The sequence below is a fragment of the Nomascus leucogenys genome, chromosome 11 (genome assembly GCF_006542625.1).
Source record: "Nomascus leucogenys isolate Asia chromosome 11, Asia_NLE_v1, whole genome shotgun sequence".
Taxonomy (NCBI): domain Eukaryota; kingdom Metazoa; phylum Chordata; class Mammalia; order Primates; family Hylobatidae; genus Nomascus; species Nomascus leucogenys.
This window is the reverse complement of record NC_044391.1, coordinates 98,216,038-98,233,461: the sequence shown is the minus strand read 5'-3', so window position 1 is coordinate 98,233,461 and position 17,424 is coordinate 98,216,038. Positions and strand designations below refer to the sequence as shown.

Sequence of the window (17,424 nt, the reverse complement as noted above, 5' to 3'; positions counted from 1 at the left end):
TATTATGTGTACCACTTTTGAGAAATGCTGAATACTTGAACTGGGCTGGGATGAAAGATTTGAAATAAAGTTCTTTAATTCTAGATTTAAAAAATATTAAAATATACTACAGAAATATTAAATGTCCCTTAATCTATCTTGGGCTGATTTATCTTAAGTGAAGCAATTGAATTACATGATTTCCAAAGGGTTGTTTTACCTTTTACGTTTGATGCTTTTTGTTAAGAAAAGTTGTGTACCATGACATTTTAGAAAATTTGAAGCTATATAATCAAGTATTTACTAGAAATTTTAAAGACTACATTAAGAGAAAAAGAAAATATGTAAAGGCTGACATGTTTTTACATACACACACTTGACCTTAGTCTGGGATTTTAAATGGGTAGAATGGGATTTCGAAAGATTATAGTGATCTTTCTTTGTGTGTCATTTAGCATGTTGCCACTAGGAAAATAAATTCTCATGCCTTTTCTTTTGTTTTTAGGATTTTCTCATTCAGCATTTACCTTTGGTATAGAAAGCCATATCAGTCAGTCCAATATAAATGGTGCCCTCGTCCCACCTGCTGCATTGATTTCTATCATCCAGAAAGGTCTACAGTATGTAGAAGCAGAAGTTAGTATTAATGAGGTAAGGAAGACTTATTTCAAATACTGATTTTTTCCTCTTAAATATACCGTTAAGTCAGCGGTCTTGCTTGCTTATTCAATATTCTGACTTTAGCTTCACAGGGTTAACAAAAGTGCAGACAGTTCATCCCTAATGTAGTAGTCAGGTTGCACCAGCAAGGTGTTGGCGCCTAGTTGTAAGGACCATTATCTGTAGTTTGTTTGCCTTAATCTGTTTTTATAAGTAAACACTAATAAATAATTTTTATTAACACAACAGCATTGTGCTGTGGAATGTTAAGATCATAATTATTGGCCTGAAAATTGTAAATTCTCACATTATTTGAATATACCCTAATTTAAACCAGTTTATAATTGAAGCCAACTCTGGATGGTACTGCCTCTCTAAGGACTACATGTGAGTAGTTTGTTTGGCTTAGGGGTCAGCATACTGTGGCCCATTAGCCAAATGCTGCTCTCTGTTTTTGTAAATAAAGTTTGATTGGAACACAGTCACACTCATTTACATATTGTCTATGGCTACTTATGGCAGAATAGTAGTTGAGACAGAGACCTTATGGCCTGCAAAGCCTAAATTAATATTTACTGTCTACTTTTTTACAGAAAAAGGTTGTAAACCCCTGGTCTAGTTTAAAATGTTGTTTTTGTTTTTGGTTTTGTTTTGTTTTGGTTTGTTTTGTGTGTGACGGAATCTCGCTCTGTTGCCCAGGCTGTAGTGCGGTGGCACGATCTCAGCTCACTGCAACCTCTGCCTCCTGGGTTCAAGCGATTCTCCTGCCTCAGCCTCCCTAGCAGCTGGGATTATAGGCACCCACCACCACGCCCAGCTAATTTTTGTATTTTTGTAGAGACAGGGTTTCCCCATGTTGGCCAGGCTGGTCTTGACTCCTGACCTCAGGTAATCTGCCCACCTCAGCCTCCCAAAGTGCTGGGATTACAGGCATGAGCCACCACGCCCAGCCTAGTTTAAAATTTTTATGTATAGTGAGGAGCTTTTACCATTACTTTTATTTCAGAGATGAACATGTTCCCCTTTTGTGAGTATTTTTTAAACTGAAGTATCTATGATTTCTGTATCAATGATTATTACTAGAATTAGAAATTACATAATATACTAAAATGGATTTGTTTCCTCAGCTCTTTGAGTGACCATCCACTAACACAAAACTAAATTTTTTCTTAAAATGTGTAAATTTGACATGGCGCTTATTCCACAGTGTATCTGTGTTGGGTTTAGTATCTCTTTAAAATTATTTATAAGTTAAAATACTTTGTCCTGTTCCTCAAATATTACATTACAATGGACAGTTCAGAAAGACATGCTGTGTTTTTGCAGCTCACAGTACCCTACAGTAACACTGTAGATTGTCACTGGTACATGTTTACCAGTTTAAGTGAACCAGACTTCACATATGCATGTTCCCAGCTAGTTTGTACTGTTTGTATTTCCTACTTGCTCTGTGTTTGTGTCTCTTCTTGTGCTTACTTGGAGAACTCTTTATTAGGAATTTCCTAATATCAGTAAGTGGAGCTTTGGAAATTTCAATAACTCCTTAATATTCAAGAGCACTATAGCCCATGAAGTCTGTTTCTGCTTTAATACTTGAATCAAATCACAAGAAACTTTTAGCTCAAAGTTTTTAATTTTTTAAAAGATGTATTTACTATAATGGGGCACCAGGCCTCTGATCATTATATGAACTATTCCATATTGTTTGTTGCTTTGACTAACGGAATTTCAGAATCTAATTAATAAACCTTTTTATGAGCTCGGCCTACATCTTATTATCCCTTTCATTTCAGCTCTATCTGTACAGCTCTGTACTGTAATAATAGTATGAACTAAATGAAAAGGAAAATGTAAGCACTCATTTCCAGTTGCTGCTTGTAGTTTCTTTATTCCCTCTGGACTAATTATATGAATTCAGAAAGTTCCTAAAAATGTTTTTTTAGGAGTGAAGATTTTCATTTCATTTCTGATTTTGTATAAATACAAATAACTTTAAATATTGCCTTTGATTTTTCTTCTCTCACAATTTTCCAAATCCAGGATGGTACCTTGTTTGATGGTCGACCAATAGAGTCTCTGTCCCTGATAGATGCCGTAATGCCTGATGTAGTACAAACAAGACAACAAGCTTATAGAGATAAGCTTGCACAGCAACAGGCAGCAGCTGCTGCAGCTGCCGCAGCTGCAGCCAGCCAACAAGGATCTGCAAAAAATGGAGAAAACACAGCAAATGGGGAGGAGAATGGAGCACATACTATAGCAAGTGAGCTCAGACAAGAATTTTTTTTTTAATTACATGAGTTTATTTATTTTTTAAACTTTTAATTTGGGGTACATGTGCAGGTTTGTTATATAGATGAACTTATATCACAGGGGTTTGTTGTACAGACTATTTCATCACCCAGGTACTAAGTCTAGTGCCCAATAGTTACTTTTTCTGATCCTCCTCTTCCTCCTACCTTCCACCCCCCAGGAAGGTCCCAGGAGACAAGAATTTTTAAAAATTTCTTCTCAGAGGAAATATTTTGCTTTAACAGAATGCCCCGTCTTCTATGCCGAAATAATTTCATCTGTTACTTGCACCAACTTGTTTCCCTAACTTGTATCACACAGTTCAATTCAGAGTTTTATTCCTAAAGCTCCGAAAAGCTAGATTTACTTTTATTTTCTTTTTAAAATATTTAGAAACCCTTTCCCATTGTTAAATGAATTTTTACATCTACATTTGATTTCTAAATAAAATTTGTAATACTAGTTATCAGCAAATAACCATAGAGCTCTGACATTGAGATAAAAGGCAACTCATGTTATATGAATGATATCAGCAACCCCTACTGGCAGGAACTCAGAATAGTACTGGTAGACATTGTATTTAATTCAACGATTTTATCGTTTTATCCATGTTTAGGTCTAATCAATTAAAGTCTCCCATCCCACTCCCACCCCCACCCCTCTAAAAAAAAAAGTATGTGGTCAATACTTAATTAAAGATAAGAATTTATTTTCTGTGTGACTAAGACTGGGTAGTCATGTTCAGGTTAACTTGATATAATTAAGAAATGTTACACTGTATGCGATAAAGGAAGGTATTTGCTAGTTAAGAATTCACCCATCCACCATGTTGTAATACTGCCTAACTGGAAATGCTTACTTGTGTTTCATGATGCAGATAATCATACTGATATGATGGAAGTGGATGGGGATGTTGAAATCCCTCCTAATAAAGCTGTTGTGTTGCGGGGCCATGAATCTGAAGTTTTCATCTGTGCCTGGAACCCTGTTAGTGATCTCCTAGCATCAGGGTATGTTTCTCAAAGTGATACTAAAATGGCTTTTAAAAATATCTTATTGGGCCGGGCGCAGTGGCTCACGCCTGTAATCCCAGCACTTTGGGAGGCCGAGGTGGATGGATCACAAGGTCAGGAGATCGAGACCATCCTGGCTAACACAGTGAAACCCCATCTCTACTAAAAATACAAAAAATTAGCCAGGCAAGCTGGTAGTCCCAGCTATTCAGGAGGCTGAGGCAGGAGAATGGCGTGAACCCTGGGGGGCAGAGCCTGCAGTGAGCCGAGATCGTGCCACTGCACTCCAGCCTGGGCGACAGCGAGACTCTGTCTCAAAAAAAAAAAAATCTTATTGAACATTTTATAAACGTATGCATTATTCAGGTTTTCTGTTGTTGCTTAGTTGTGGCCATTTTGTCTCTATAAATTTTTTATTCCTTCATGAAGTAATTGTAGAATTTTTAATTAAACTTACTATTTCGAGAATGCTTGGGGGTCCCAACATGTAGAATGGGAAAAATACTGAAATGAAAATCCATGATATTCTAGTTTTTATTTGCCTTATTAATATTCAGATGTAAATATGTTACCTTGTTCTGATACGTGAGAATGTCATGAGGATTTAAAATATATTGCATACTTTTATAGGTCTGGAGACTCAACAGCAAGAATATGGAATCTTAGTGAGAACAGCACCAGTGGCTCCACACAGTTAGTACTTAGACATTGTATACGAGAAGGAGGGCAAGATGTTCCCAGCAACAAAGATGTCACATCTCTAGATTGGAATGTGAGTATCACTGTATCCATGATGGATATAATTACTAGTATACCTAACCCTCAGAGCCTCAGACTCATGGCAGGGTTTGTCTATTTTTTCAGTATTTGGGGTTTTATTAACTAGTAACAACAAACCAGGAGTTGTCCCCTGCCAGCCCTCTCTCCCACTGTGGGACACAGACTTGCCTTAGACCAAGGTTCAACATGGAGCTCTTCAGTGTATCCCGCAGCATATTCTTGGTTAAATTGTTACTTTTTACTCTGTACTTCATTTTCCTTAAATGTCAAGTAGAAGTATGAAAATGGTACCTAAATATTTGAGATAATAGGCAAAAATTCTTACCATAATAACAAACAACATACTAAATCTATAACAACCGAGTCTTTAGTTAGGGGATAAAAGAATTCTGTGTAGCAAAAAACATGTTCTTGTTTTTCTCTGTATTCTGTGAACTGATAGAACTTCATTACCAATTTCCTTTTAGGGATCATTAGTCTAGACAGCGTCTAAATTTTATTCCCACTGTAGGAATCTTATAATTTTCTGATTCTGTGTATGATTCGACATCTTTCAGGACAACTTGACTACTGTGACTTATAAAAATCTTTGACTTCGTTGTTGATAAATTCTCACCATTTTAGTTTTAAATACATCTCTTACCTCGCTCCGCTACCCCCCACCGCTCCCCCAAAACTCTTAGGTTATTTCAGCATTGCAAAGAATATCACGATAGTCGTTCTTTGCTCAGCAAATGAATGTTCTTTTCTCTTCTGTTTAACAACCCTTTGTGGGCTTTCTAAAGGATCTTCCAATTATTTTCCCAAGGAATGAGATCTATCTTTAAAATGATTATTCCTACTAAAGTTCTCAGTTTCTGTGAAATGTTTTTTCAGAAATCATAGCTAGGTATTTTTAGCATTTTCTTCCAAAATTGCCAGCAGCATATTTACTCTTACCCTCCATATGACAATTCTAAAAATTCCAAAGGGGTTTAACACACTGTAGTATTATTTACTTGTAAGATCAAGATAGAATTATTTTCTTAATATGGGCCCTTATTATATTTTAGTTCAGATATCTTATAGCTTTCTTATGCTACCTGGTCCACTGGCCATGTTAATTTAATGAAATTTATAGTTTGCATTGAAAAGGATGGTTAATGAATATTGGTTTGTTGAGCTTGGTAGTTCTGAACTGCATTTTATAGTTTTGAAAAGTGTGGGCTTTTTGAAAATGTGTTATTCACGGTGAACTTGGAAAACATTATCCTCAATTAATGATTCTTTTCCATGGCTAAAGCAAGAGAGCCTGTGAGATTTCTCATCTTTACAGTATTCTTTTCCTAGTTGAGCAGTTCATGAACTAAAACATTTAGGGACTGATAGTTTAGAGGAAACTTAACATTGTGTAGGATGTGGAAATAAGCTTTTACTGTTGACTTCAACATGGCTCCCCTTCTTCTTCAGATAGAGCCCTAAGGGATGGCCACATCCTAGCAGAACTGAGTCTGCAGTTCCCAGAACCAGCATTTGTTTTTGTTTGTCACTTAGCCGTACTGCTAAATGGCTTGAGAGATGTGAAATAGGTGATCTTGTTTTGGATGCCCTTACCAAAAACCATCAATAGTATGTCAAGTAATGCAGGATTTCATTCTCCAGTAATGTTTACTCATTCGAGCAATAGTCTGTTTACTGTAATCTATAACTTTTGCGTTTGCATAGAGTAGGTTAGATCTGTCCTTTTATTACACAATTCATCGAGGCAAGGCGCACAGCAAGGGAATATAAGTTGAGAGAAATTTATATGGACTTTTCCTCCTGGTAAAGTAGGCAGTTGTACTTATTTCATTAACTATAAAGTCAGCCTGCACTCTTTTCTGGCTCTTTTCCTTGTTGCTCTTTTTTATTGGCGAATATTTCATAGTGGGAAGGGATTAATAATAGAAAGGAACATTCAAGTGTTCAAGAATCTGATCATTTGAAACAATGATATTGTTTGGATCATACACACACACACTTTCTTTTAGACAGTAAAGGATTTAGAGGAATGGCCATATAAAACCTTCTAATCATATTTTAAAGTTTTTCTTTTTTACTTCTAATAAATCATTGTAAGATTATGAATTTGATATTCTTCCCAGTCCACCACCGTACCTTCATTCTTAGTTGTGTGAGTCTGTGAGAATACTTTTGGCATGCATCAGGCGGGGTGATACAGATCCTGGTCCAGAGCAATCACTGTCAGTTGTTGAACTTTGGATATAAGGCCCCGGTACAACATTAGTGTCACAACAGTGGAAGGGTTTCATAGGCCTTTAGTGGCACTCACAAGTAGGCAAAACTGGCAAGTTTTGAAGCAGAGAATGTCTTCATTCTCTTCTGTACCTGGGATTTTCTGTACCCGGGATTTAAACATGAAATACTTTAACAACAATTAAATACCGTATCTAGGTTATATAATTAAAGAAATGTTTTTCTCTGGCAGAGTGAAGGTACACTTCTAGCAACTGGTTCCTATGATGGGTTTGCCAGAATATGGACTAAAGATGGTAAATGAAGCATTTTCCTTTTTACTTTGTTGTTGATCTAAAGTTAGAAAATTTAAAATAATGTTAATGTTTTTCTTTTGAATTTTAGGTAACCTTGCTAGCACCTTAGGGCAGCATAAAGGCCCTATATTCGCATTAAAATGGAATAAGAAAGGAAATTTCATCCTAAGTGCTGGAGTAGACAAGGTAAAAGCTCATTAAGTTCTGTAAAGGTGAATGTATTACAGAGTTTAATTGAAAGCAGTATTTTGTCTTAGCTGCCAATTACATAAACATTCCTATTTGGGAAATTCACGTATGAATTTATGATAGAAATACTTTTAGGTCTATCAGCTCATTCCTGAATCTACTTACCAAAATGTCCTTATCCTTTTATCTATGTGAACACTTATAATTTTACCTGGAATTTGAACCATAAACAATGTCATACATCCTGCACTTTTTGCTTCCCTTCTACAATTTCTAGTTAGTCTCACCAGTGAATATGGCTCTGGAGTGAATCCATGGGAAATTCTAGAGCCGGTCTGTTAGCCGAACTCCTGGTACTTAATTGAAGCTAATATGAAATGCAGGATCTGTCTAGCCTTCTTTGTCTAACTTGGCTGGTGAATATAGATGAGTTGGAAATAGGACCTTCTTCCTCCTAAATAAAGGTGTAAGATTATCTTAATCCAGGAAAGGACATGCTAATAATTGAGTGTGGTGTCAAACAGGGAAGTGGAGAGAAACTGGTTCACTCTTTATAAAATTCAGAGAGCAATAAAAAAAAGTGGCAAAAGAGGAAGAAAAGTGAAGTAGGCTGGGAAGGAGAGAGACTGAGTCCTGTTAATAGTCACTGCCACTAGACAATACGTTAGGTTCTTTAAGTACTGCCAAAATTCAAGCTGCCTTTTTGGGTAAATAGGAGCTTTCAGAATCTTTCAATATTGAGAAGTGATTACGTTGTTAACCAAGAACTTACTCTTATACTAAACATCTATACGAATCTTACATTAAATGTACTATTGCAATGGAGTTTTTTAAGCAAAATTAGTATAATGCCTGGCGCTTTGTAGACTACCAGTAATTGCTATTTGAAGTAAGTTGACCAATGCAACATCATCAGAGAAAAATCAAACTGCTTAATAGTCATTTTCTCTCAAAGTATATAGCCTTGTGGTACTATTTGGGGTAAAGTGTTTAAAATTAAATCTACTCTGACATTTCATATTGCTGTAATACAGTTAGGCATATAATTTACACATGTATGTTAAACTTCTTTCCATGAGTTTATTTTTCTTTTCCTTTTAATCTCAGACTACAATTATTTGGGATGCACATACTGGTGAAGCCAAGCAACAGTTTCCTTTTCATTCAGGTAAATTTCTTATAATTTACGTGAAAGCTGGAGCTTGCTTCTGTTTTTCTAATTAAACTTTTAACAGTATATGATTTATTTTAAATGTTGAAATATCAAGTATCAGTCTTGTTACTAGTCCTTTCGAGAGTTGATGTTCCATGACATTCAGACTCTTAATTGTCAGAGGATCATCCAACGTTTTCTGTGAAATGTACCATAAAGAAAGCATTTGCAGCCTGGTGCAATTAGGGGTGGCATTATTTAATGGAAAGAACATAGATTTTTGAATCAGAAAATCTAGGTTTGAATGTCAGTTCCACCCCACTTAAGAAGCATTATTAAGACTGAGCAAGTCACTTAACCTTTCTGAGCCTCCTTTTCACTGTCTGTAAATGAGGGATAATAATAATAAATACCTATTTGTTATGGGGATAAGGCTAGCTGATATACATGAAAATACTGTATAGACTCATATAAGTTTAGGTATTGTTGTCATTTTCTCATTTTGGATCCAGGTACCTGAGTATTTGTCTACAGGAAGTAAAAAATAGACTTTCCCAATGTTGTTGGAATATTGGTGGCTTAGATGGATTTCTCTTTTAAGAAATACTCAATCTGGTACTTTTACCTGATTAATCAGACCTCAAAAATAGTGCTCTGTCCTGCATGATACACAGCCACACACCCAGACATTCAGCTTGAGTAGAGCCAGCCATATTTTTGTGCCCGCGCTCCGTTTAAGCCTAGAACCTTTGCGCTGCTTTTCAGTGAGTTTCCCGACGGCAGTAACTAAATGATGTTAAACTGGAACAAGATACCCACTGGTTTTAGTACTACCTGATTTAGCTGTCTCTTTGATTTTGTTGTGCTAGAAAAAATTTCAATTTGGAGACTGACTAAAATAACCCTGCTTATTCTCAAATCTTTGATGATATCCTTTAACAAACAGTGAGCCAGTGGCATAGCATCAACTTTAAAATGGAAATTTGTAACTTCAGGCATTTTGCTTTTTTTTCATTCTCTGTTTAGTGTGCCTAAACAAGCCAAAATAAGGTACAAAATGATTTTTCTGTAGTATCTGAATAAGTTTGCAAAAATCGTTAAACAATTCAACTTGATTAAAGCTCACCACTCTAATAAGCATTTACACATACATTTTTGTTCACCTGTTGTGCTTCCTTTTCACCTTTGCTTCTAGTTTTCAGAATTCTCTCAGGCTTCTGGCTGTTAATCATAATAATTTCTCGTACATCCTAGGAGTAATGTAAAGTTGAAGTAAGTATGTTTATGGTACTATTGCTAGGTACCATATGATTAGTACCAACTCTGTGTTGGAGATGGTGCTCTTTCTATCCCCTTTAGTCCTAACTACAACCTGATGAGGTACATAGTATCAAAGTATTTTTACGAAAAAATAAGCTTCAGTTTACCCATCGTGTTCTTTCTTACCATACTTTTGTTTTAAAGAACAATTTTATTGACGTACAGTTGACATAAAATGAACAGTATGTATTTTACTTGAACAATTTGATATATTTTGACATATGTATACACCATTGAAACTATTACCGCACTCAGGATAATGAATACATCTGTTACCTTCAGACGTTTCTTCTTGCCCCTTAGTGATATCTGTCTCCCATCCCCAGCGATTAGATTACATTGTATGATTGGGATCATACAGTATATACTCTTTTTTGGTCTTCATTCTGCATAATTTTTAATTCCTGCAGTATACAAAGTATATCTTATTCAACTGTTTATGTTATCAGTAAGGCTTCTAATCAACAGCTGGCTATTAGTTGGTAAGATTTTGGGGAGTCAAAAGCTATGTGCAGATTTCCAACTGCACAGGGGGTTCGTGCCTCCTAACCCTCACATTGTTCGACGATTAACCAGATCATATGTTCAAAAAGCTAAGTAGAGACAGAAGATATGTTATTAAACTTCTAGAGACAAAAACAACATGTGAGATGAAAAATGCACTGGATAGGATAAACCACAGATTTGATGCTGCGGAAGAAATGATATATGACCTTGGAGGCAGCATAGAATCTATCCAAAAACGCAGAGAACATAGACTGGAAAAGAGGGTGTGGGGACAGAGCATCAGTGAGTTGTGATACAACTTTGGGCAGACTAATACCTATTTAGTCAGAATCTTAGGTAAAAAGGTAGGGGAGGGAAGAGGGGCAGAAAATAAGATTATTTAGCCCATTTAAAATTATCACCTCAAGGCAGATGGTGACAAGTTAAAGGTGTGCACTATAAATCCTAAAACCACCACTAAAAATAAAGAATTACAGGTAAGAACCCACCAATGGAGAAGAAAATGTAAACATAAAAAATATCCAATTAATTCAAATGGAGGTAGAAATACAAAAAGGGGAAAGAACAGAAGAGATAAACAGAAGTACAGTAAATTTAAATGTAACCATATGACAAAGCAAAATAAGTGTAAATGGCCTAAATATTAAAAGGCAGAGATTGTGAGACTGAATCAACAAGCAAGACTCAACTATATACGGCCTATGTAAAATATACTTCAAATACAAAAATATCAATAGACTGAAAATAAAATGATGTAAAAGTAAATACCATGCTATCACTAATCAAGTGTACATTTATACATTTCAAGTGTACAAGTATACATTTCAGCAAGAGACAGCTGAAATGGCTACATTAATATTAGACAAACTAGATTTCAAAGCTGAGAAGATTTACAGGGAAAAAGGAGGTTATTAATGCAATGATAAACAGTCAATTCAACAAAACATTTTAAAATGATAATGCATTTAATAACACTTTCAAAACATATGAAGCAAAAACTGATGGAACTTCAAAGGAAATAGAAATTATTGTGCTTCCAATTGTTGAAGACTTTAGTATTCTTCTCTCAATAATTGATGGAATGAGAAGACGGGAAGAAGGAAGTAAGGCTATAAATGATTTGAAGATTATCTGATAACTTGACCTAAATGACATTTATAGCAACAATGGAATTAAATTAGAAATCAGTATTAGAAAGATCTCTGGAAGAGCCCAAATACTCAGGAACCCACATTTCTAAATAACTCATGGGCCAAAGAAGAAGTCAAAATTAAGTTAGAAAGTTTTATATTTGACTACAGATTTTATAAATTAATAATATACTAAAATCCATTGAATTGTATACTTTAAACAGGTGAATTGGTATGTGAATTATATGTCAATAAAGCCTTTTTTTAAAAAATAAAGTCAGTAGTAAATGCATCCTTCTTCGCCCATAGGTTTGTTCCTTCTCTTTTAAAATTATGGAGGCTACGTGGGTTAATGAAAGTAAATCAGAAGAGGGGTGGAGCAGACAAAAATGTTAACTTTAGCTCCAAGATTTTAAGAAATTGTGTTACTGGGAAAATTAAGTTTTCATAGCCTCTTATCATGTGTAAAATGAGACCGGTACTAGTGAACACACCTCTCTCACTTGTCAGTTACATAAAAAAATTTTTTTTTATGTTAGAGATTTCTTTCTAAAGAACTTGTACTATCAAGACTCATTTTAAGAGTAAATATAAAATAAGGAGGTACGTGTTCTTTGATTACATCAATCTGTAAGCACTGTATTTTACGAGGCAGGCATATCACAGAAGCATTAATCACACAACTCACATTGCAGCGTTTCCTGCATCTCAACAATCTTGATTTGGTTATGTAGTTTGGTTTTGTTTTTCTTTTTATGAACCTACCAGCGTATTTGTTTTAATGCTACTTTTTGTTTATTTTAGCCTCCTCTCTAACATGTTGCAGGCTGCCCTGTATAAAATTAACACCTCTGGAACATCCTGACATATATTTGGCCTTCTTAATAACACTTTAGTGTATCTTTAACTGTCTTCTAATTAGATTTTTCAGGCCTCCCCCATTTTTTGCACTCGTCAACAATTGAAAGATTATTTACCAAAAAAATTAAAATTTTTAGAATTGTATTTTAAGTAATAATACTTAATGTTAAAATGAAAGTGCACAGTAGTTACTGAATTAGGTTCCATGGAGGAAAACAAAGTGTAAACCAGACACTCCAAGAAAGGGAATTTAATACAAAGAAATAGTTGCAGAGGTGTTGGGAAGAGTGAAAAACTAAGGAATAGGAGGTAACCCAGAGACTAATTGAAGGAGTCTAAGACTCTAGAGGAGAAGGCAGGATCTGAAGTGGGGACTGGGATGTAGAGGATAGGCTGTCTGGCAATGCTCGACACCCAGCCTGAAATGATGGCAATCATTCCTGTCTTCTTACTACTACTAACTTTGGACTCCTCACTTTGAACTCCTGACAGTGTCTTACATTGTATGAACCCATCAGGAAACCACTAGGCACAGGAACCTGGGACATAACTTACAATAGCCCTTCTGGGTTGCACATCCTAGCAGGGCACAGTGCAGTAAGGAACGAATGAGAGTTGACTGCCAAATGAACAGGACAGTCATCCACATTGCTGTCAGAAATGGTGATACACACAAACAGAGGCAGAGTTCACACATCATGCTGATAAAGTTGGCACGTAACTTTTGTTTACTAGTCGATTTAGGTTGGGTTTCTCCAAAAGGCAGGCCCTGTGCCAAACATTTGAGTGAAGTGACTTATTGTGGAAAACCTCTTAGGAGAATTAAGTGAAGAAATATGGGAAGCAGGATTGGGGAGAGGGAGGAAGCCAAGGAAGGAAGTGATTTCTCGTGAAGAAAGGCCCAGTCTCAGCCTGGTGCAGAGGGGAGCTTGCACCTCAAAGTTTTTCTTACATTGAACCAAGGGTGCTAGGTCTTTAGATCTCCCCTCCCTCCCTCCTTCCCAAAAACGTACACAACACCAGCTTGGATGCATGTCATCTAGGGAGGACTCAGCAGCAGAGCAGGGCAGTTCTGTGAAGTTTGTCCGTGGCAGCCCTTAGCAGTGAAGCACTCAGTTGGGAATTGGACACAGCACAGGCAAAAAGGCTTATGGGCAGGAAGACCAAACACCAGCTAAAGCAGTGCTGCTTCATGACTAGAGTAAAAATACAGCACTCAGCCTGACAACTCTGAGGTGTGATTTTTGACTGTGTTTACTTTGTTGAGAATTCTCATGATTTGAAATTTTGTATAAAAAGTGAATTTATGTTAATAATTTTATATGGCACTGTGTTTCTTAAAAGGTTGATTGAGGGAGGATTAAATATTTTAAATATAGTTATTCGAAATTTCATATACCCTCCATAGTAAGTTCCCATTAAATATTTTCTTTCCATCTATTTCCTTTATGAGCTTACTCTATCCAAGTGGTGTCCTGATACCTAGTTTTTCATTGTAGAACTATACCCAAAACTAATTATTTTAATTTCTGGTCATATTACTACAATTAGCTTCTTTGTTCTTTAGTACTTAGTACTTTTAGATTTGGGGCTTACCTGATTTATCTTTAGCCAGGCAATGAAATCAATTTCACTCTTTCCTGTTGTCCTTTATCTTAAAAAAAAAAATCTCAGTATAGTTCTGATTAAAATTTCCTTTCTGAGTCCTAAATGCTTTAAATCTTCTTTTCCCATTCTTTTCACTTCTCCTATCCATAGTTACAAGTTCTTACACATGACATACCTCTTGACTTATAAGTTTAACTGCTTAAGCACCTGTTTATGTTTCACTTTTAACATAGCCAGTTACTATTATACTTGGATATACACAGTGAGGGAGTTTGTGGCTTTGTTTTCCCTTTCCATAGACATCTCTAATCTCCTTTATTAAATGCTTTGTATTTCTACTAATTAGTATACATAGCTAAACTTTTTGTTTTTGTTTTTTTGAGACATAGTAGTCTTACTCTGTTGCCCGGGCTGGAGTGCAGTGGTGCAATCACAGCTCACTGCAGCCTTGGCCTCCCCAGCTCAAGCAGTCCTCCTGCCTCAGCCTTCCAAGTAGCTGGGACTATAGGCATGGACCACTACACCTGGCTAATTTTTTATTTTTTATTTTTTAGAAATGAGGTCCCACTGTCTTGTCCAGGCTGGTCTCAAATACCTGGGCTCAAGCCGTTTTCCTGCCTTCACTACCGAAGTGCTGAGTCACACCTGGCCACATAGCTCAACTTTAACCCTCCTGTTTTTCTCCTTTAAGTTTTTTCTTTAAATTAGGGTTGACAAACTTTCGCTAAAGGACTTGAAAGTATTTTAGACATCGTAGGCCATAAGATCTCAGTTGCCGCTAGTCAGCTCTGCCCTTGTAGAGAAAAAGCAGCCATAGGTAATATGCAGCTTAATACATTTGTCTAGGTTTCAATAAAACTCTTATTTATGGACACTGAACTTTAAATCTCATTTCACATTTGTATGTCTTCCTTTGATCCCCTCCTCCCCCATTGCACTATAAAAGCCATTCTTGGCTCATGTGCCATAGTTTGTCAACCCCTGCTTTAAATGCAGTGTCTTTGATACGCTTCTGTTGCTTAACCCAGTTACTCGCTTAACCCAGTTACTCACTGTTACTACCGTAATCTGTGTTGCTAATTACGGAGATCCTTTGCACCTTGCAGGAGGGGAAAAGGATGTTCAATAATTTCAGAGCTAAACTCAAAGTATTAAATGCCAGCCTGCTTTGGGGCTTCAGAGATTTTTAAATTCATTGATTTTAAGGGGCATTTGATTTTAAGAGGTGTTTGACAAGAACAGATTTTAAGAGGTATTTGACAAAAGTTGCTTAGAAGAAAACTATTTGCAAATCGTGTGCCATATTCCATTTGTTAGTTGAGTAGATGATAATGGGAATGATACTTATTCAGCATAACATTTGTCTAACTCTTGTAATTTACAAAGTACTTCCACACACATTACCTCACCTGGTCTTCACCATGGGTACTAAGGATAAAGATAGTACAAGTTTAGTATCCCTTATCTAAGTGTTTGGGACCAGGATTGTGTTGCATTTTTTTTTATTTTTATTTTTCTGATTTTGGAATATTTGCATATACATAAGGCAATATCATGGGGATGGAACCCAAGTCTGAACATGAAATTAATTTACGTTTTACATACACCTTATAGTATAGCCAGATGGTATCATTATACAGTATTTTTACTAGTTTTGTGCATGAAGTAAAGTTTGTATTAAGCATTTAATGTGTGGAATTTTCCACTTGTGGCATCATATTAGCATTCAAAAAGTTGCAGATTTTGGAGCATTGTGGATTTTGGATTTTCAGATTGGGGTGCTCAGCTTGTGTGTTATCCTCACTCTTGTGTGTGAGGGTAACACCTGTGTGTTACCCTCATCTAAAGAGGATGTATCATAGAGGTTAAGCGACCTGCTTGTGTCCACTAATTATGCAGTGACAGAACCATTGAACACTCACAGATTTTAGAAATGAAAAGCATGATATCACATTTAATTTTATCGTTTTATAAAAGAGAACCCAAGACCCACAGAGCCAGCTCTGAGGGACCTTCATCTCCCAGTTACTAGGCCAGCGTACTTTCTCTTAGGGTCTGCCTCACCTAGAAATAACTAAATTGAAATTTTTTAATGTTGTTATATATAGATACTTTTAATTTTCTCTTAATATCTTAAAAAGTATAAAGTAACATGTTTAAGTGCCTGTTAGTATATTTTATTAGTCAGCAATGGTTCAAAGCTAAAACTCTTGGATTTTAGTACATGTGGAATAAATGCAAACCTAACCTTTGTTCCTTTGCAGCACCAGCATTGGATGTTGATTGGCAGAGCAACAACACCTTTGCTTCTTGTAGTACAGATATGTGCATTCATGTCTGTAAATTAGGACAAGACAGACCTATTAAAACATTCCAAGGACATACGGTAAGAAACCTTTTTTCCACATTAAAGTGGTCATGATTAACAAGTAATGTTTCAGAATAGTTTTGAAGTATGTATGTTTAATATTCAAATAGCTACCCAGTCTATACAATGAAAATGTGAATATTTACTATTATTTTTAGAATGAAGTAAATGCTATCAAATGGGACCCAACTGGCAATCTCCTGGCCTCCTGTTCTGACGACATGACTTTAAAGGTAATTTGCTTAGTAGGGAGAAATGGGATGGCGATGTCACACAGTATGGTTGCTCTGGCTGTTTTAAGACCATTTAGAATGTCTGTCTTACATGGAGTGTTTATGCCTGGATGAAAACTCCAACATTTTAAATGGCTAACCATTGTTTTTTAAATTGTATAGTTTCTTTTCTGAAATACATAATACTATTTGAATGTAGCAAATTATATTAAAATGATGGCTTATGATATGATGAGACATACGATACCCTATTAGTTAGGGCTCTCCAGAGAACAGAACCAATAAGAAGATAGATAGATGGATGGATGGATGGATGAGAGATTTACTGTGAGAAATTGACTCACGTGATTATAGAGGTTGAGAAGTCCCACAGTCTGCTGTCTACAAGCTGGAGACCCATGAAAGATGGAGGTGTGGTTCCATTCCAGGGCCAGAGAAGGAGTGCCAATGGTGTAAGTCCCAGTCCAAGAGCAGAAGACCAATATACCAACTCAATAGTCAGGGTGAGGCAGAGGATTCTTGCTTCCTTGGCGTTTTTGTTCTGTTTAGAGCCTCACTGGACTGAGTGATGCCCCCCCACATTGGGGAGGGCGGCAGTCTGCTTTTCTCAGTCAGCTAAGTTAAATGCCCATCTCAACTGGAAACACCCTCAGACACAGCTGGAAATAATGTCTAACCAAATATCTGTACCCTGTGACTCAGTCAAGAAGACAGATAAAATTAGCCATCACCAAAAGTAAGAAAGGTCATGCTATAAATTGTCCTCACCATTAGAAAGTCATATGTTGAGGCAATTAAAG

General features: G+C 36.2%; 1 protein-coding gene across 7 annotated transcripts in view; it reads left to right on the top strand.

Moving 5' to 3' along the window:
- The window catches only part of TBL1XR1 (transducin beta like 1 X-linked receptor 1), a 178,420-nt gene that overhangs the window by 144,657 nt on the left and 16,339 nt on the right, over window positions 1-17,424 (top strand). For all 7 annotated transcript variants that reach the window (XM_012510731.2, XM_003256479.4, XM_030822839.1 and 4 more), the window contains 9 exons: window positions 485-630; window positions 2,680-2,902; window positions 3,809-3,941; window positions 4,575-4,716; window positions 7,192-7,255; window positions 7,344-7,441; window positions 8,552-8,612; window positions 16,288-16,409; window positions 16,550-16,624. In XM_012510731.2, coding sequence (XP_012366185.1) covers window positions 2,737-2,902; window positions 3,809-3,941; window positions 4,575-4,716; window positions 7,192-7,255; window positions 7,344-7,441; window positions 8,552-8,612; window positions 16,288-16,409; window positions 16,550-16,624 — 861 coding nt within the window. In that variant the 5' untranslated portion in view covers window positions 485-630; window positions 2,680-2,736. The remainder of the gene's footprint in view (window positions 1-484; window positions 631-2,679; window positions 2,903-3,808; window positions 3,942-4,574; window positions 4,717-7,191; window positions 7,256-7,343; window positions 7,442-8,551; window positions 8,613-16,287; window positions 16,410-16,549; window positions 16,625-17,424) is intronic.